At 43.2% G+C, this 20,610-nt stretch overlaps 1 protein-coding gene across 2 annotated transcripts in view; it reads left to right on the top strand.

Moving 5' to 3' along the window:
- The window catches only part of ARHGAP10 (Rho GTPase activating protein 10), a 219,185-nt gene extending 199,307 nt beyond the window's left edge, over positions 1-19,878 (top strand). The window contains exons 21-24 of one of the 2 annotated variants that reach the window (XM_014593702.3): positions 5,309-5,455; positions 6,862-6,953; positions 8,741-8,875; positions 19,041-19,127. In XM_014593702.3, coding sequence (XP_014449188.1) covers positions 5,309-5,455; positions 6,862-6,953; positions 8,741-8,865 — 364 coding nt within the window. In that variant the 3' untranslated portion in view covers positions 8,866-8,875; positions 19,041-19,127. Of the gene's footprint in view, positions 1-5,308; positions 5,456-6,861; positions 6,954-8,740; positions 8,876-19,040 lie in introns of both variants that reach the window. The other variant, XM_014593705.3, reaches the window with a different exon arrangement.
- Positions 19,879-20,610: the final 732 nt, after the last annotated feature.

Below are 20,610 nucleotides of genomic sequence, written 5' to 3'. Positions count from 1 at the left end.
TAGAGCAGGGGTTTTCAGCCTTTTTTAAGGAGTGTACCCCTTCAGGCGGAGTGGGGGAGGGCTTGCATGTGGCGGCTCAGGGTAGTGGATAGCAGCAACAGTTGTGTGTGAGCCCTCCCCCCCCATTGCCGGGAGGCGCCTGTGCGGCCCACAGAGGGTAGTTGTTTGCCCTCACCCCCCGCTTCCCCCCACCTGGCCCTGCTCCTGGGAGGTGGTGGTGCAGGGTGGTGGGTGGTGGGGCTCCATCCCTGCCCACCTATACATACTCCCTTGCCCCTTCCCAAGTACCCTCTGCACTAGAGTTGTGCCTAGTGCTGACTGCTCTACTGAGCACCAACTCGTTTGCTCAAAGTTGTCCTTCCACTTCAAGCCTCAGCCCAAACGCAGGCAACCTCTCAAATAAATTTGATGCTTCCATGCTGCAAAATCAATTTTGCCAACAAAAAGTTCAAACAACGCTTCAGTTGAAGCTTGAAAGCCAAGCCCATACTGCAGGCACCTCACCTGATGGACTCTGGGAATACATTAAGTCAGTAGTTTTGGAGACCACCACATCAAGTCAGTAGTTTTGGAGACCACCAGGGAGATCGCTGGGCTCAGTACTAAGAGGAACCAATACTGGTTTGATGAAAACAACAAAGACATCCAAACCCTGTTTACAAAAAAGAGAACCACTTATCAAGCTTTTCTAGTACAGCCAACTAGCCAAGAAAGAAAGACAGCTTACCGCCAGGCATGTAACACCCTTCAGCGGAAACTGCGTGACATCCAAAACGAATGGTGGACTAATCTTGTGGAAAGAATGCAACTATATGCTGATAATGGAGACACCAGAAGCTTTTGCGAGGCACTGAAATCTGCCTGTAGCCCCACCTTCTTGATCCAAAGCCCGCTGAGGAGCTCTGACGGCCAGACCCTACCCATTGACAAAGACTGTCATGGACCAATGATCTGAGCGCTTTTAAACTCTCTTTAGTGCTGAATGCACAGTACACGAGTCTGCCATCAACTGCATCAAGCAGCTGCCTGTTAAGGAAGAACTAGATGAGTGTCCTACACTGGAAGAAACTTTCACTGCTACCAACCAGATAAAAAGCAACAAAGCCCCTGGAATTGATGGAATTTCATGTGAAGCCCTGAAATATGGTGGTCCCGCCCTACACTCCGTGTCATGAACTCTTTATAGCCTGCTGGGAGCAAGGGAAAATTCCACAAGATTTGCATGATGCAGTAATCGTCACCCTGTACAAGAATAAAGGTGACAAGTTAGACTGTTCCAACTACCAAGGGATCACCCTTCTGTTCATTGTTAGGAAGATTCTAGCTAGACTCCTCCTCAACAGGGTGGTGCCTGCCATAGTAGAAGAGCTCCTCTTGGAGAGCCATTGTGGCTTCAGAGAAAGCAGAGGCACGATAGATATGGTATTTGTGCTCAGGCAAATACAGAAAAAGTGCCAGGAGCAGAATAGAGGGTTGTATATCACTTTCATTGACCTTGCTAAGGCGTTTGACATTGTAAGCTGAAATGGCCTCTGAAAGAGTCTTGAGAAGCTTGGATGCCCACCTAAGTTCCTCACCATGGTCAGGCAACTCAGTGACAGTCAGCGTGGACAAGTCAAGTACAACAGCAACCTCTCGGGTCCCTTCCTGATTTCCAGTGCAGTTAAGCAAGGCTGTATATTTGCCCCTACTTTATTCACCATTTTCTTTACCATGATGCTGCAGCAAGCATCAGAAAATTGTGGGGAAGGTGAAGGTGTTTACATCTGCTTCCGGGCCAGTGGAAACCTCTTCAACCTCAGACAGCTACAGGCTCACACAGAGACCTCGCAACAGCTCATGTGTGAACTTCTGTTTGCAGATGATTGTGCTCAGGTGGGCCATACACAATATGATCCGCAGCGCATGTCCACTTGCTTTGCTACAGCAGCACAACTCTTCGGATGTACCCATAAGCCTGAGGAAGACTGAAGTTCTTCATCAGCCAGCTCCACGCCAAGCTTATGTGCCACTGAACATGACTATCGAAGGAACTGAGCCTAAATGCTGTCAAGCAGTTCACCTACCTGGGGAGTGTCATCTTGTATGACGTTACAATCGACAAGGAGGTAGACAACAGACTCTCAAAAGCTAGCAGTGCCTTTGGCAGACTCTACAAGTGGGTCTGGAATAGTCACAGCCTATGGGCACAGACCAAAGTCAAGGTCTACAGAGCTGTTATCTCCACCCTACTGTACGGCACTGAGTCATGGGTCTTATATCTACACCATGTACACCTTGTGCGCTTACATCAGCGTTGTCTCTGCACCATTCTCTAGATTCACTGGCAGGATTATGTCACCAACATGGAGGTGTTACAAAGTGCCAATACCACCAGTATTGAGGCAATTGTCCTGCACTCGGCTCCAGTGGGCAGGCCACGTGGCCCGGATGGATGACAACCACCTACCAAAGGCCGTGCTGTATGGGAAACTGATGACTGGGAAATGCGACAGAGGGATGCCATGCAAGCACTTCCAGGACACTCTGAAGAGGTCCTTTTCTACTTACGGTATTGACAAGAAACTGTGGGAAACACAGACTGCAGATTGTGGTGCCTGGTGATTCCAAATCAAAAAGGCAAGAGCTTCTTTGAATGTCAGTGCAGAGCCAACATTAAGGTTGAGGAGGAGGAGGAGGAAAGATACACTCTCATCTAGCAGCAATCAGCCATATATGTGGAACCACTGCAGCAGGATTTGTCTCTCTGCAGTTGGACTGATTAGTCACCTGCAGACCTGCAACTGGCATGGGTAGTTACCTTCCTAACACCTTTGTCTGCAAAGAACCGCTAAGAACAGGTGTCTAAACACGGAAATATGCTTCTAGTAGGATTTTCAAAAATTTCCACATAGGTGTTGGGCTGCCATTGATTTCCATAGGAGCTTGGCGTTTCAGGTATTCAGACAGTTTAGAAAATGATGTTGGACTGTATCTTTAGACATCTGCACACCTTTATTTCTACTTCCCAGAGTCCAAAGTTTCAATCTGTTAGTTTTCTAAATATAGTTCACACTCCTTTTTATTAATAAATCAATCTTAAATGCAAAACATGTTTTGATGAACCTTTTTTTTCCCCTTAAGAATGTAGTATATTTAAGGTAGCTTGTTTTTATTAGTTAAATAGATCTTGAAATGGTGTTTTTGGACCTTTGGATTCCAGTTTGCATCCAAATGCTATCAACACAAATCTAGATTAAAAAAAGATCATTTATTAAACAAGAAATGCATCATTCATTGTTTTATAACAGAATAGATGAAGAAAAAAAGAACATAGACTAATTTGCATAGATATACAGTATACTTTCGATTCATAAAAAGAAGTAACAAAGATGGTTGTAAAAGGCTATAGTTGCTTGTAAATGGTTTTCTCAATTGACGAGAATAAATCTTTCTTTAGAAAAATAGTTGAAACTAAACGTGAAAACCAGTTTTAAAATCTGGGTTTCCTGCTTGCTGATTTTAATCCTGATTTAAGTTGGTAATTTTTAAATCCCTTCCTCACTTTAAAAGCATTCCAGCCTGAGTCAGATAAAGATCTAGGACTGGATTCTAGGACTTAACTGCTTCTGTGCTGATTTATACCAGCTGATGGTCTGTTCTCAGATTAAATCAAACTAGTAAATACTGTGAGTATTTGCCCTTCAGGGTACTGGTGGTAACTTGAATGGATGTTACTAGATGTTTGAGGGAGGATAGATTTGTACATTACAGACTAATTAAATCATAGATGTATAATAGCATGAGCTTTCATGAGCCCGAATTTACTTCATTAGATGCAGTCAGTTAAACCCTGCTTGAACTCTTGCTCCTTTATTCTAAAAAAGATATTGATATTAATGACTTGGCCTTTCATGAATATTCTGCCAACTGAAATGGGATTTAAAATAGGGACAGCCTTTAGGTGGTGTCTTTTACTCTTAACTGACAGAATTAGAAGTATTTTTGGGTATGTTGCAGGAGAAGAACTTATGCATATGCTTTGATCAGTGTGTGTCCTTTTCTGCTGGCACATGTCCAGCCAGCCATTGATCCACACCCATTCTTATGTTTTCATATAGTAATTACATTGTCCCAATAGGAGTTGTCTTTTCTGTTCTCTACAGAGCTAATGTACTGTATATATTTAGCAAATAAAAATAATGTGAAAAAAGAATAAGTTCCTTTACTGCAGGGTTGTAAAAGATACAGCCTGTGGGGCTGGATCTGGCCCACAGAGTCCTGTCATCTGGTCCCTGATGCTGCCTCTGGGTTTCAGTTGACCCACATGTGGCATAGCACATGGGACCGACCTTGCACACAAGATTTGGGACTGGCCAATTCAGGATCTTTTCTGCATGTGGCAGCCAGTCTAGGATCCACACTGCATGTGGTGCTCCCATCCAGCCAGTATGAGATGCCCCCACAAGTTGGGAGGGAGGGCAGGCCAGGGGAGGATGGATCACACCCATTGCAAATCCTGGACAGGCTACAGTGGGTGCAGCATGTGGCATGGGTCCCAGGGTAGGAACCATGGACACTGGATCCAGCACACTGCGGGGGGGAGGGGTTTTGTGGGCCCTATCTGGCCTTTGACCAACCCTATGACACTCATCTAGTCCACAGGGTCAGAGAAGTTTGTCACCCCTGCTTTACTCCAATCTGCATGGTGACTTGTAAATCCACCAGATTTCTTCTTTCAAAGATTTTGATCAATCAGAAACTTCCTTGAATTGGCCTGGCTATGTGACCTTTAGATCTCAACATCACCACAGTCTAACCAACAGAGACTAGGAAGGCACGTGCCATGCTTGAGCGGTGACTGCTAGCAGTGCTGGCATTGTGATCTCTCCATTGTATTAGCTGCAGCCTTTTTTGAAAGCCTCCAGCCGCAGATGCCATAATGTAGTATTAAGAAGGTTTTAAAATAGATTTGTCAAAACTTGTAAAGGCATAGTGGCAGCTCAAATAATAGTCTGCTAGATGCGGCTTCATTGTATCTGCCTTATGTAATAAGGAGTAGGGAGCCGTTTGCCTTTTGTCAAGTATATCATCCATTTGGGCAAAGTCTCCTTGTCCTGGAATATAGGTCACATAGGGGAAGTACTTTGAAGAGAGCCAAGGCAGAACCATATGATGGTCATGGCTGGAAAAATCAGTTCAGTGACATCATTAATCCTGAGTTGCAAGGAGCTAACTAGCCACTCTAGTGCAAAATACTCTCCTAGAATCTGTGAAAGGGAATTGCATGCAGGTAATTTATTCCCCTGTGGATTTTTTTCCTCTTCAGCCCCAATCTGACACGCTCGTCTATGGTCTCTTGGATGAATACACCATCCACGACAACTGCTACCTCAGCTACAGCTACTGCTACTGCAGCACCATCATCTATCCCTTTTCCCACCCCTACCACAGCGAGTGACAGACCGGCGGAAAGGTACACCGTGCACTGGAATTCTTGTTGGTGTTTTGTTTTCTTGCATCATTGTAATACAGAAAAAGCAATCATCTCTGCCCTGTCAGAGAAACCAAATCAAAACTAGGACTGCAGCTGTTAACCAGCAGGAGAGACAAAGAGTGCTCTTTAAGATTGTGGATTAGCAGCTTGGTGGGTAAGACCAAGGGATAAGTTTGTTCGCATAGCCCTCTACTACTTGCCCATGTTGTAATTGCTGCCTTCCTCAGCATTTTGCAGTTACATGCTGTCTCCATTGAAACACACATGCGCGATTTCTTTGCCTCCCATTTCATATTCAGATGGTTTGTTCTTGATCTCAAGGCTCTACAAAAGGTTCCCCCTGCCCATATCTGTTCTTTCTTTTCTCTCTGTTTCTGTGTTCTTGCCTCCTACTCTCTTCACCTATGCCTTCTTCCATAATGTCCCCTTTATGAGCCAGCGTCTTTCTTTTGATGCATCACGCCTCTGCTTTCTCAATTTTCATTTTTTAAACATTTCTTGTGTGTCAGCTTTGGCACAAAAGAATATACTTGCTTTGCAAAGTAAAGCAGATATACTTTGTCATAAGTTTTGTTTCTGGTCATCTCTTGCATGGTGTATACTGATTGTCTTGTCTATAAGAAAGTTCCTGGGGGCAGAGACAATCTCTTCCAGACCTTTTTGTACAGTTTCTCCTGCCAGGGTTTAAAAATGATGAATTAATGATTTGTCAAAATAAAGCACTTAGAGCCCCCACGTATTGTTAGCTTGTGGAAGCATTTTTAAGTGAGACAGGTGAAATAAAGCTCCAAGATCTCTTCTAATGGCAGCTTGAGAAATGCATATCTATCTTGGACAAATTAATATTGAAGGTTCATTATTGAGCATCTGATATATGCCTCTAAAAGATTTGTGTCTCAAATTCTCTGCACTACTTAAGACAGTATATTCTCTGTAGTTTTCTAGATGGTTCTGATATAAAAAAGGACAGTTCAGAACAGGATTCTGAAAGTATAATAGAAATTCAAAGTTGAAATTCCCTGAAGAAATAGGTCCAAGGATCTGAAGATGATTATTTTGAGATCAAGTACAGGTTACCTAGCATTGATTTCATTTCTGATTTCCTTGCGGCATATTCTGAAGTCAGTTGGTTTTTAAAATCAGATGTGCAAAATGTGTGTGCATGCATAGTTACGATTGCATGTGCAAATTAAATATTTAGGGGTGCAGACAGCAAGCTGTGAAATGGCAATTTTTGTATTAATATATGCAAATTTGGTACTCATAGTTGTGCATGTGAAATTGTGTGTTAAGATTTTAAAGTAATCTCAAAATGTGTTAGAAATGGATAGTGTGGCTTCTTCAACCCTTAGTGAGAGTATTTCATTTTATGTTTCTTTTTCCAGTGTTGTTCCCAGAAAAGCAAGAGCGGTGTATCCCTGTGAGGCAGAACATAGCTCTGAATTATCTTTTCGTGTAGGAGCAATTTTTGAAGATGGTAAGTACTGTATGCATAAGCATCAAGCAGTGAAAACAAACTGAAAATCCTCCTGAAATGTCCTTGAACAAAAATATTAGCCTAACAATTGTTCTGCCAAGATGGCTGACTGCAGACAATGAGCAACCTACAGGATTTCTGGCTTCTTGATATAAATGATATTTGGCATGTATTAGAGGATTGCAGAGTGATAGTTCAGGTGAGGAGACAGTTTTGGTTGGTAGCATTTTTCAAGAGGTTTTAACTGCAATACAAAAAAAGGCTATTTGGCAGCATAGAGAAGCAACTTGGCCCATGAAAACCAACCTTTTTACCTTTTTATACACCCACTCTCAATAAACATTGATAGTCATGTGGAATTTACAAAGTACTTTCCAAAAAATATACTTGAGGATTGAAAGCATGCATGCAAGGTTTCAACTTAAAGGGAAGAAGCATTTGGTCTTTTTGGAAGTTGGGGGAACCAGGCGATAGTGCATACATGTATATAAGAGGGTTATTCTTGGGGTCTGTTGAGTGTGTGTGTGTGTGTGTGTGTGTGTGTACCTACTCAAATCCACACAAATATAGACGTCCCCCAAAGGACCTTTTTGATGGCATACTTGCCAGATATTCTGTGTTGTTCATGACCCCACATTTAAATTCATCCTGGCTTCTACTCTACTGCCTTTGCCCCAGAAACTCCCAGCTGACAACAGCTCTGCTTGTAGTTTTAGCCTTCTGCTACCAAGGGCCCTGAAGATCCTGGATGGGTTTCAGTATATCAGCTACCTCCTAAAAACACTAGAGCCAGGTGTTCCCTTTTCTCCTTTTCCCCACCATCATCAATGTCAGCTGCATAGAGAAGGTGAGGGTAGTTGGAGGAGATGAAGCTCCTGTTGTGAAATGGAAAATTTTAAGAGAAGCTTTTTTTTGGCAATTATTGCTTTGTGAATGCAGTGTGTTGCTATCCCAGGAAAGCATCAAGCAAGTACCTGAAAACTGCTACTGTTATGAGGCCTTGATTTAAAAAAAAAAAAAAATTAAAAAAGACATTCCATTTAAAAAAAAGTGTAAACCTGAATGCACTGTGATGCTTACCTGAGCTTGATGTGGTCTGAAGGGCCCCAAAATCTTTAGCATTTTATTGCTTGAAAATCTTGCAAGAGAGCACTCTGACTCCTGAAGAACCCAGGAGCTAGCTCTTCCTTCTACTATGACCCCTCCCCAGTCCTAATTCTCTCTCAGCTGTTCAGTTGGCCAAGAGGTCAGAAAGTTGATATACCCTATCGAAGGAGTGGGTGGGATTGAAGTCTGCCCAGCCATGTTTGGCTGGCATGCGCTGTGCAGTCACCCAGATGCCAAGGGAGAAAATCTGTTTGTATGTCCAGTGAAGTAGAGCGAATTCCAAGTTCCCAGCTGAAATCCAGCAGGAAAAGGAGAAAAGTTCATAGGCCAGAGCAGTTGAAAAAATCAACCCACAAGCATTTATTTAAAAAAAAAAAAAAGTAACTAAATATGGCCTATAAATCCCACAATGCACCCTACCAGCTTTGTTACCTTGGACCAAATCTGTGTGGGAAAATTTCTCAAGCTAAAAATCTTTTCATCCCGTCCACCCCCAGCCTTGCCAGAAACATTCCTGTTTTTAAACAAGGTGAAACAAGTGATGACCTTTAGCAGTGTGTGTGTGTGTTGTTTTTCCACGCACAAACCTCCCCCCCCCCCCCCAAAAAAAAACCCAAAACAAACCCAAGCCAGATTCCCCTTGACAAGTCAACTCCTGATTTCAGTTGTGTGTGTTACAGCGGACAAGAGGGGCCAGGGCCCTGTGCCCCATCATCCCATCCATCAGCAGTTCCCACATGAAGAGAATGTATTTGTCGGATGTGTGTCCTTTCAGAGAGCTGCCTTGGAAACAGATCACGTCTGAATCAAGTTAGGTGGGAAACCTTTTAAAGAGAAATTAGCTAAAATGATTTTTCTCTTCAAAGTCTCAACCACAAGTTATTTTAATTTAGGTTGAAAAAAAATCAAGACTAGCAAGGATTTGTAGGTATAGGGGTACATATAGGGAAAATGGCTTCTGAAATCAGAATTCGAACACAGTATGCAAAGGAGTGGGTTCCACTCTCAAAGGGAGAAGCAGATGAAGAGAGCTGGTGCTTCTGCCTTGCTACAGGTCGTTTCTTATCTAAAGCAAAGGGAGAGTCCCACAAGTCAGCCGCTAGCTGCTATGCTCCATGGTAGCCCAACAGAACACTGTCTTTCAGCTGGTGGCTTTTGCTGAAATGTAGCAGGTGCTAGCCATGAGGCATATTGCTATATTTCCTATGGCATCATCAAGGTTTATCCAGAATCCAGTTTCCTCTGTATTGCTCCCCTGCTCAGCCCTCCTACTTTATGCAAGCAAGATAGTTTTGAGGTAAAATCCCAATCACTTTGGGCCAAATGCTCTTCATAGATATTAGGGGCTGGAAGGGATCTTGTGAGATCATCGGGTCCAGCCCCACCGCCATAGGTGGGAAGTCAGCTGGGATCAAGTGACTGCAGTAAGAAATAAATCCACCTGGTTTTTGAAGGAGCCCAGAGTAGGTGCTTGCACCACCTCTACGGGGATTTTGTTCCAGACCCTGGACACACGCACTGGAAAGATTTTTTTTTTCTTATGTCTAGTCTAAATCGGCCATCTTGGAGCTAATGGCTGTTAGACCTTGTTATCCCTTGGGGAGTTCTGGTGAACAGCTGTTCTCCCAGGTCCTGATGTACCCCTCTTATATAATTGTAGGCTGCCACCAAGTCCCCCCTGAGCCTTCTCTTCTCCAAACTGAAGAGTCCCAAGTCCTTCAGCCTGTCCTCGTGCAGCCTTTCCTCCAGGCCTTGGATCATACGAGAAGCTCTCAATCTTCTCCACATCCTTCCTGAAGTGGGGGCCCAATACTGGACACAGTCCTCCAGCTGTGGCCTCACCAGGGCTGAGTAAAGTGGGAGGATGGCTTCCCTGTTTTTTCTTGAGATGCATTGGTGGATGCATGCCAGAGTTTGGTTAGCTTTACCAGCCACAACGTCACATTGGTGGCTCATATTCATCTTGTGGTCTATCAAGACCCCCAGGTTCCCTTTGGTCATGGTGCTAGCGAGCGTAGCACTGCCAAGCCTGTAAGTATGCTGGGGGTTCTTCCTACCAAGGTGCAGCACCTTGCACTTTTCTGCATTGAAGGCCATCAGGTTTTGGTCAGCCCACCTTGATAGTGTGTCCAAGTCATCTTGTATTCCCAGTCTGTCCTGCGGTGTGACCGCCCTCCCCCATTATTTTGGTATCATCCATGAACTTGGCCAGTTCACCTCTGACTCCCGAATCCAGATCATTAATGAAAATGTTAAAGAGTACCGGCCCGAGTACTGAGCCCTGAGGGACTCCACTGGTCACCCTGTGCCATGTTGATTTGCTCCCTTCAACTAGTACTCTTTGGGTCCAACCCCATAGCCAGTTGCCTAGCCATCAGACCATATGATGATCAAGGCCATACTTCCCCAGCTTAACCATGAGGACATCATGGGGAACCAGGTCACAGGCCTTCTTCAAGTCCAGATATATGACGTCCACGTCATCTCCCTTGTCCAGGGCACATGTTACCTGGTCATAGAAGGAGATGAGGTTAGTCAGGCAAGACCTGCTAGTCACAAAGCCATGTCGGCTGGCATTCAGAAGCCAGCCTTCTGTTAGTCTGGTGTTGATGGATCCCTTGACAATTTTCTGCAGGATTTTTCCAGGGACAGATGTCAGACTGATTGGTCTATAGTTCCCCGGGTCATCCCTCCTCTCTTTCTTGTAGATAGGGACCACGTTAGCTCTTTTCCAGTCATCCGGGACCTCACCCAAGCACCACGATTTTTCAAATATCTCTCTAAGGGGGATGCAGTGATGTCTGTCAGCTCCTTCAAGACTCTCGGGTGCATTCTGTCTGGGCCCACGGACTTGTGAACGTCCAGTTCCTCAAGGTGTTCCGTCACCTGATCCACATAAATTTTGAGCCCGTCACCTGCTCCCAAATTGGTTTGTGCCATTCTTGGCAGTGTGACCCACCTGGGAGGGTGAAAAACTGATGCAAAAAAGTCATTTAGGAGATTGGCCCTTTCTTGCGCATCTGATGTCGGTTGCCCCATTGGATCTCTCAGGGGCCCAGTGCTATCTTTGTTCTTTTTCCGACTTCCCACGTATCTGAAGAAGGACTTTTTGTTGTCCTTGATCCCCATAGCTAGCCTAAGTTGGGTTTGTGCCTTGGCTTTTCTCGACCGCTCTCTGCAGGTGTGGGTGAGTGCGGAGTAATCCTCTTTGATAATGTTTCCTGTTTTCCAGCTGGTGTAGGCTACTCTTTTGAGCTTAATGAGGTCCAACAGTTCCTTGTTCAGCCATGGGGGCTTCCTTGCCCATTGACTGCATTTCTTGCAAGTTGGTATGGCTTTGTCCTGTGCTTCAAGGATTATGTTTTTAAGAGATGACCAGTCCTCATGTACTCCCTTTTCTGGGGGGGGGGCATGGCCTCTGATTGCCTGACTGATCAATTCTAACAGTTTGCAGAAGTCACTCTTCCCAAAGTTAAGGACTTCTGTTTTACTGAGGGGTTTGCCTGCTCTTCAGTGAACTAAGAAGGTGACCAGTTCATGGTCGCTGTCACCAAGCTTCCCCTTGATCCGCAGATCACTTACCAGGTCCTCCCCTTTGGCTAGGACCAGATCAAGCAATGCCTCTCCCCTAGTTGGCCTATAGACCTCCTGGCTTAGGTAGAGGTCTTCGATGCTCGTGAGACAGCTACGTGAGCTGTCAGGTTTGGGCGTGCACTCATCCCAAGAGATGTCAAGGAAGTAGAAGTCCCCCATGATGATCATGCATCGGGAGCGCACGGCTTCGACCAGTTCCCTATTGAATTCCCGATCTAGGTCTTCCTCTTGGTGGGGGGGATCTATAGTAGACTCCTACAAGTAAGTCACCCGCCCAAAGCTCTTGGCTGCATGGGCAATGCTCTTAGCTGTCAGACTGTTTGTTTTTCAAATAAAGTTGGGTTCTCTAGAAATTCATATTTTCAAGGTTGGCAGAAATTAAGTAATTTTCAGGAGGTACGAGGAATTCACTAGGCCTTAAACTTTCCAAAACAAACTCACTGCAGTCCAGGAATCTATATTTAAGAAGCTTCAGTAAAAGTGTCTGTTTGGAGGAAGTGAGAGGGGAGTGAGCATGAATAAAATTAAGTTTTTATAGTTGAAAGCTAATTATAGCCTCACTTATGGAGTCCCTGTGGGGTTTTATATGTTTGTTTTTATATCATCTTGCTCTTCTGGGTGTTGTACAACCATAAAGTTGGCATAGTCAATGGTCTTACAGTATAAATGATAAGACAGGCAGGCAGGCAATGGGCAAGGAGAAGGGAACAGTATATAAGTAATATAGTCAAGGTGGTAACCAAACATGGTAATCAGGATAAAACAGTGGTGCATAATTGTTCATAGTTAGACATAGCACAAATAGGCTTTATCAGAATGGAAAGGTGTTTAGGGGTTTCATATACATTAAATATTTAAAGCCATTTCCTTATTCTCAGCAATCTTGTGAAATTCCTTCACAGAGGTATCTCTCTCTCTTTCCTCCCCATCATGCCATCTAACCCCAATGCATTTAAAAAAAAAGTGAAACCAGACTCCAGTGAATCAATTCAGGTTCTTTACTTACTCAATTTAAATCCCCACATGCCCTAATAATCCCCCAAATGAAGAATTAAAGTAATAATACATCAGTTCTGCTGCTCTACCAATAACCTTAACTATCAAAGTGACAATGCATCAATCAAGTTGACATACAGCTAGTATCAACCATTAAAGTAACTGATAAATTAATGTCTGATAAGAGCACTGCTTCCATTAGGGAGGGTCTTGTACCTCTGTCACCTCTTCTTGCTGTTTTCTGGCTTCTTGCCTATTTCCTTCTCCCATTTTCCCTTCTCTCTCCTCTCTTTTCCTTCCCTTCCTTCTGCTTTTGTCTTTGGCCTCTAGTGACGATTACAGTAGTTCTCTCCCACCAGTTAGTCATGGACAAAATCCTTCTGCTCATCCTGGCTTTAAATGATGGCTTATATCACAATACACCACTGCATCAATTGTGGAAATTAAGTGTTTGGTACAAAAATAGGTGTAATCTGTTACTCCATGCCTCAGTTTTCCCTCTTAGTGTTTGAGAATAATAGCTGATATCTACCTCAAATTGTTTTTCTAGTTCAAGTTTGTAAGAAGGATTGATGTCATTTGCTGGACATCTGAACACAATACTTACAAGTGAATCATACAACCAGAAGAACAACACTGCTGGTGTTGTCATTAAGTCTTAATTTACTGTAGGGTGTCCCCACCTCTTTTGATCCTGGCAGATTGTATTACTGACAGCACATAAACGGCAACATAGAATTAGCTAGCGGCAGAGCTGGAGGACTTTGCAGCTAGATAAGGAAACAGCTGGGAAGAATTTTGGCAGTTTTTAGATAAGTACACGAGCGGGATATTTCTGCAGAGACCATCATTCCCAGTGTCCCGGGAAAGAAGAATCAAACCAGCGTCCATTGGAATCTTGCCTTCTTGGAGACAACAATGTATTAAGTGTTGTTCCAAGAGCATAGATGGTATTTACACAACTTCATGTATGCCAGTTTAGCATTACTAGACATTTTGTGCAAGTGCTTTCAGTTCAAATGCTGGCAGTTCCTAACTCATTTGGCTAGATGTCTTTTGGCAAACTTGAATCAAGATTTTGAGAGGAAAGGAAAAGGAGAAGGAAACTAGCAAAATGGTTTAGTTCTCACACATTTCACAGGAAAAGTATAGTTTCTATGAGTATCACTCAGTCACCTGGTGACATGGGGCCTCTCTCTGTATGGAAGATGCAGCGTGCCTTTTCTGCCTGTCAGTATCTTTGCTGGTTTAACACATCAGCTTATTTAGTCTCTTGCTCTTTGCCTTCTAAGGCTTTTTCTTCACCAGTTCATGCTCTGGCTTTACAATGGTTCATATTCAGCACGTGGTATCGAGGAATGAAAGATTAGCCTTCCTGGAGGACTACTTCGCCTTGGTCTTTGATGTAATATTAAATGGTACATGGACAGAATCCTTGTGCCAAAAGAGAAAAACAGGGATAAAGTATTATGGTGATACTCCTTTGCATTCCTCCAACGCCTTTTATCTGCACGTTTCAGAGCACCTTACCAATGCTCTTATGCATTGGGGAGCATTAATTATCTCCATTTTACACAGAGTCACTGAAACACAGAAGCAAACTGCGTCATTTATGATCTCACAGCAAATCTGCAGCAGAGCAAAAAATAAGAACTCTTGGCTGCTAGTCCCATGCTTGATGCATTCGATAATACTTTCTCTCCTCATGGATTTCAGGGTTTTGGAATTACTTTGGAAGCAGCGAGCTGTTTAGAAATGTGCTTTAGCTCCATATTGATCTTAACCTGTTTAAACATTTGTACATCTCTGCTGTAGACTTATCCTTAGAAATTGCTCCAAACATTTCTAAGCCTCAGCACTGCCCAGTAGGACGGATGTCTCCAAAATGCAGTTTGCTCTTGCTGTTCTCTTTGCAATGAGATTTCTCTGGCACACGTTCTTTTAATAGCGAGGTGGGATCTGGTCCCTGATCCCAACTGTTGTGCCTTCTGCCATGCCACACATGCATGGCAGGAGGCACGGTTTTGGAATTGGGGATCAGATCCCAGTCGCACCATTGCTACTTGCCAGTGCAGGAGGAGCCTGGGATTATTCATCCTGGGTGCTCTCTGTACTGGCAAGGTCAAAACTGAGTGCTGCAGCCCCACACACAGGCCTCACAATTACCTAATTGTTGGCCCTACCTGGATAGTCCTGGGTCAGGTGCCAGATCCAGAGCTGACTATCAGCCCCAATCATGAATAGTTCTAGGTCCAGTTCAGGGCAGGCAGTCAGCTAATTATCAAAACCACATAGCCAGCATCTATCTGTTGCATCTCCCCCCCACTCCCTCTTCCTCCCTAGGAGCCTCTCATTCCCCCCTGTGCATCCACCCCCAATCTGGCAGCATGGCTAGAGATGCCAGGTGTCAAGTTTAAAGCCCCCCCCGTGGAGAAAGCTTTGGGCCTAAATATCTACTTAGCATTGGCACTATTCAAAGAAGACAAGGTGTACTACAGATGTAAAGGAAACCCTCTCAATTGCTTACCTAGAGAAATATTATTCTGACATGTCTCAGGGTTTTGTGTGTATTTTTTCATAGTTTCCCATGGCAGTTTGATCTTTTCCGGTGACAGACATCTGCCCAATAAAAAGATGGTGCTTCAACTAATATAACAAGGGCAAATAAAATGGATCCTAGAAACAAAAACAAGGAGAAACTCTGTTGCTCTGGGTTCAGAAGTCCAGCTGCTATTCCACTATCTCGACAGATAGTAACTTTAGACAGTCATTCTGTAGCCAGCACTGCAGTTCCTTTTTTTCCACGTACCATTTAATGTCATTGTGTCACAGTTCATTTTAATTTTGTGTCCCCATATCTTTTAAATTACAAATATTTTCGCTTCTTGTCTCCAGCCAATATAGAACTTAATCCTATGGGATCCATAGTCCAATAATGGATAGTCGTTTTAAGGCCAAATGCTTAGATTTTGCAGCAAGGTATTTTTAAATGAAGCAGTCCCGAGAAAGTGTTAAGGACTGTATGCTGATTGAGAGAGAATGACAGAAAGGGGACACTGCAGAAGAACCTCTCCTGAGCAGGAGATTGCTGGAAAAATGGATCTAAACAACCCATGCTTTAAAGAGAGCATGCGCACTGTGTGCAATCCCAGAGTCACTGAATGTGGTAAGACTGTTAGTGAATGTGTTTGTACAGTATACTTCGGAGAAATAGTAATAGGGAATAGTGGATTATTAGAATTTAAAATAGGTTGACCTGTGGACCATTCCCTTTTTTTATTCTCACTTGCCTTGTGGAAGATGCTGGCAATTTGGGCATCTCCTTCATTTGTACTACATCAGTAGTGCCCTATTATTCTCTAGACCTGTGGGGAAGCCCATCTGTAGGCTGTTCCTTGGTTACTAAATGGACCAGTTAATAAATGGAACAGTTATCAAGACAGTTTAAAATTAAGTGCCAACAGTCTGCCCACACAGTGAGGAACAGATCAACATTTCCCAACATGGCAGTCCTGTTGAACATGTCTGGGCTGCTTTCATAGCCTTTCCTGAGTACGCTGCCAAGAAGCACACCTACCCACCTACTCCCGCTCCATATGTGCCAAACTGGGAAACAAGGCAGCGAAACCATATTGAGGACTACCTCTCAGGAGTGCTGTGGAAGCAGTATTGACATGGCCATTGTCCTACTTGCTTTGTCCTTATCTTTAGTCTTTATAATGCACACAAGTGTTGTCGGGCTTTGTGAGCACAAATAGTTTTGCCTTGAGCTCGACAGGATGTTTGCTGCATGTGCTTCTTAAATAAAGCTGTGCTGCACTTGCTGTGGACTCTGACTCTGCAGCATCTTTGCCAGTCCATTCCTAATCCTCCTTGAGTGACAAAATGCCACTGTCACCCGAGGCTGTTTCTGTGGGCTGCATCCCAAGGTTGTGTTATTTAGGTTTTGGTATGAAAAAATCAACTTCTGTTAAAAAAAAAAAAAAAAAAAAAAAAAAATGTTTCTCTTAAAATTAACTTATGTTGCTGCCAGACCAATTATTTTGTGTACTTCATCAAACATTTCCTCTTCACCAGTTTCAGAACTTCACTTTGTGGTGCCCTCGGCCCCTTTCTTCTTAAACACAATATCAAATCTAACTAATCACACAATTTTGGATGGTAAACTGGGCCTTCGAATTGCAAATATGACCATCTATCCAAATTCTCATCTTGTCTACACACCAGGCTGACCCAAATAATATACTGACTTTAAATTCCAAAGTGCAAGGAAGAGTTTAATATTTTGATGGGGTTTTTTTTTTTGTCTTTGTCTCTCTATTGTTCTTTTGTTTGCAAGTTCCTTTCTAATAAAGATAAGCTTCCAAACCTGTGGCGGCCAGTCATGCTGATATGTTCACTCCAGAAAAGGGGAAGCACTTTGTTAGCATTGTCATTGTGTTTGCTCGAGGTGGTAGAATTACAGCTGTGGTGGTGGGATATCCAGAGGGAGGTTTGTGGTAGAGTTAAGAGCATTGCTTGTACAAGTCTGTGTGTAATGTATAATCACGGGATGAAAGTGACGAAGGGAGGGAGGGAGAGCGTGCTAATTATTAATTGCACTGGAAGTTACTGTGTGCTCAGAGATGCTTAAAAGGTACTTTTCTATGTATTATTTTTTTGTGGCAAATTTTTAATCAAAACCTTCCATTGTGAATACACTCCTAGATTTTTGCCATGACTGGAAAGTGTAATACAGTCATTTAAAAGCAGGTTTGCTATCTGATTTTTTAAGTCCTCTTAAAAAATACATTTCATTTATTGTACTTGTCTGAGCAGCATGGTTTGCATATAAACTGGCAATAGTACCCACCTAGGGAAGGAAAGCATATAGGGCAAACTTTTTTTTTATGAGTAACATAGCAGGACATGATGCGATGAACCCACCCTGAAGGGGCCCTGCTGCTGCTGTCAAGTGACAGAGACTGATCTCAAGAGTTGAAGCAAGAGACACCCTCAATGTGGCTCCACTGCCTCTTTCCAGATTTGTGCATGTGAGTGGGCAGGGGTGTTCTCAGTGAGCTGTCAAGGGCACCACAGAAGTGATAGGCCCTCGCATGACTCGAGATGCAACTAGTTCATCTGTCTAGAGATGGCACTTCCTTGTTATGAGATTTGAGTTGTGTGTCCCCCCTCCCCCCCCGCCTTCTTCCACATGTTCAACTTAAACTGCATATAGTATAACCCAGTCTGACGTTTACCTTGAGCTCAAAGCTGTCAGACTTCTCCATTAAGCCCTAAACAAAGGTGTTGCACTATTTTGTTTAAACTTTTGTTATTCAGGCAACTGTAGAAACAAAATGTCAACCCAGGAGGCATACACAGAAATTGCAGGAGGCTGATGTAATTACAGCTTTGCAAAGAAGATAATATACAGCAATTCTTATAGTGATCAGTAGAATGATTACATATGGAAGTGTCTTATTTTGGCGGCTTTTTTTTTTTTTTTGCCTTGCCTTGCTCTGTCCCAGCTATTAACTTGTCCTTATCATGCTTGACAACAGTTCTAGCCAGTCCCCACTAGGCTTCTAAATTTACTTTATCGCCTTAAACTCCTGATGAGAGCCAAAACCAAACCTTTCTCTTTGTACCTTATGTTGCAGTCTTCTGCACTTCTATCCTTAATCCTTCCAGAGCTTCCTTTCACCAGATAAATATCCTGATCTCTCTGTTCAACAACCTCCCCCATCCCAACCCCCCAAAAATGATTGCCCAATCTTATAGACAAGGTGCTTTGGGTAAATCTGGTATCTTTTATTAGACCAACTAAAATAGTTGGCAAAATTCTTCTTTGCAATTTTAGTTGGTCTAATAAAAGATATCTGATTTACCCAAAGAACCTTGTCTGCCTATATCCTGAGACCAGCCAACACCCCTGTCCAATCTTACTCCACTCTCCTTTAGAAGAATATTACAAACATCCCAGTTTGGATTTCACAGGCCACCTTCCACTGAAAACGAGTACAAGTATTTAAAAAAGCAGAGAGATACTAGCCCTTTTCCTGCCCCATGTTGTCTAGAATGTTGTATACTAGGGTGTCAAACGTATCTGGTGTCCCAGGGTTGCTTATATGCCTGCTGCTGGGGGGAGAGGAAAAGCTGCATTTCACAGGAGGCCATTGCTGGCCATGCCCCCAAATTCCCTACGGCTAGATGAAGGGCTTCTGCCAGCCAGATCCAGCCTGTGAGCTAGGTGTTTGGTGCCCTTGGTCTGTGCAAATGGTCTGATTTTTTTTTTTCTGGGCTTTTTGTAAGGAGAGTTGAAAAAAAAAAATTGAAGCAGCAAATTGAACACAAATACACTGTAAAAATAGTTCAATAACTAGGTCTTTTTTTATCTTCCTATTTTAGTGCAATTATCCAGAGAACCAGGATGGCTAGAAGGAACTCTAAATGGCAAGAGAGGACTTATTCCAGAAAACTATGTGCAATTTCTATAGCTCTCTGCACTGAACGCCCAGAAGGTGTACATGGTATCCATGAGTTTTTGTTATAGTCACTTCTCTTTGCTTTGGTGACTGTTTTTAGTCTGTGAAGAGCCTGATAATGGGATGAAGATACAAATCTGTTTAAAGACATACAATGTTGCCAAATAGGAATTGCAAAATTGTGATTCTTCAGGGTTTTTTAGGGGTGGGAGTGGAGAGGGGAGTAAGGGTTGGAGAAGTAGTTTTAATTTTATAAAGGGAGTTTTACATGTGTAAAGAACTATAGGAATATATTTGTTTTCAAAATATCTAGAATTTTAATTCAGAGTTTTGAATGAACTCTGGCTCTGCTGTCAGCCGATGAGTATTTTTGTTGTCCAGGTTCTCACGAAGCTGAGATTTTAGAGAACTGTATTTATATCCACTGCTCAATTGTATTAACTGAATCTCTTTCTGGTTCTGACAAGAGATTGGACAAAGAGGCTTTAATGCTAGTGACAGGATTTATTTTCTGAGAGGGAAGAAGCAGTAGGTGGACAACAGGTATCAGTAAGTAAAACCCATAAAGAAGGGCCCACAAAATTTTCCACATGCAGCTCCATTTGTATAATGTGTGTGGCTTCATTCAAAGTATTTTATCAAGATAAAACACATGAACATGTACCCGCTGGCTCCAGGACCTCCTGGGTTCACAATGTGCAGTTTTCACAGTAGTTTTCCCACTCCAAAAATCACTGTAAATAAAATAAAATTGTATTTGCTGTTTGTCTTGATAACTGTCCGTCAAGCACAGTGTTGCAGAAAGCTGTTTATATAAACTATTAACTAAAATACACTTTTCTTAATTGTTGGCAGCTGTGTGTGCAGAATCAGTAAATAGCAAGGCATTGCTTATTCTCAACAGGCAGGAGAGCGGGGAAGGAGAACATTCCTCACTGACAGCAGACATCTTACTTGCAGACGTCTCTAACCACCATGAACAACAGAACATACAATGTTGTCCCTGCAGGTTGGGTTTGCAGCCCCAAATCAGGGGCTGCCTGGGTGCTATTCTCCTCTCTCCCCTTATTACAGGGTTTCCCTGCAACCCCTTCTCCATGCCAGAAGATCTATGTACACTTCACTCTCTCAACCTCATACCACAGCTCTGGCTGGAGTTGTGTGTGGCCTTCCCTTTCCCTTCCTTTCTCTGTGCCTGCAGCCCGTTACTCAACCCTCCCCCCCCCCCCCCCCCCCCCATTCTTCCTTTTTGTTCTCTCAGGGAAATAAATTTGAAAGGGTGTCTGCATGTACCCTTGTCTCCCCCTTCTGTGCTTTCCTTTTCACCAAAATCAATACCTTTTTGCCCACTGATGCCTAGATCATTTACCAGATAAAGGGGAATGCCATAAAATGAGGTCTTTTTGCTCAACCAGTAATAATGTCCTGGAAGATGAGTAGCACTTATTTCACTCTAGTATGTTAGAGACAGTTCACTTGTGAACTTACTACAC

Source organism: Alligator mississippiensis, chromosome 2 (genome assembly GCF_030867095.1).
Source record: "Alligator mississippiensis isolate rAllMis1 chromosome 2, rAllMis1, whole genome shotgun sequence".
NCBI classification, from domain to species: Eukaryota; Metazoa; Chordata; order Crocodylia; family Alligatoridae; genus Alligator; species Alligator mississippiensis.
The sequence above is the reverse complement of the archived record's forward strand: the minus strand, read 5'-3'. Positions and strand labels throughout refer to the sequence as shown.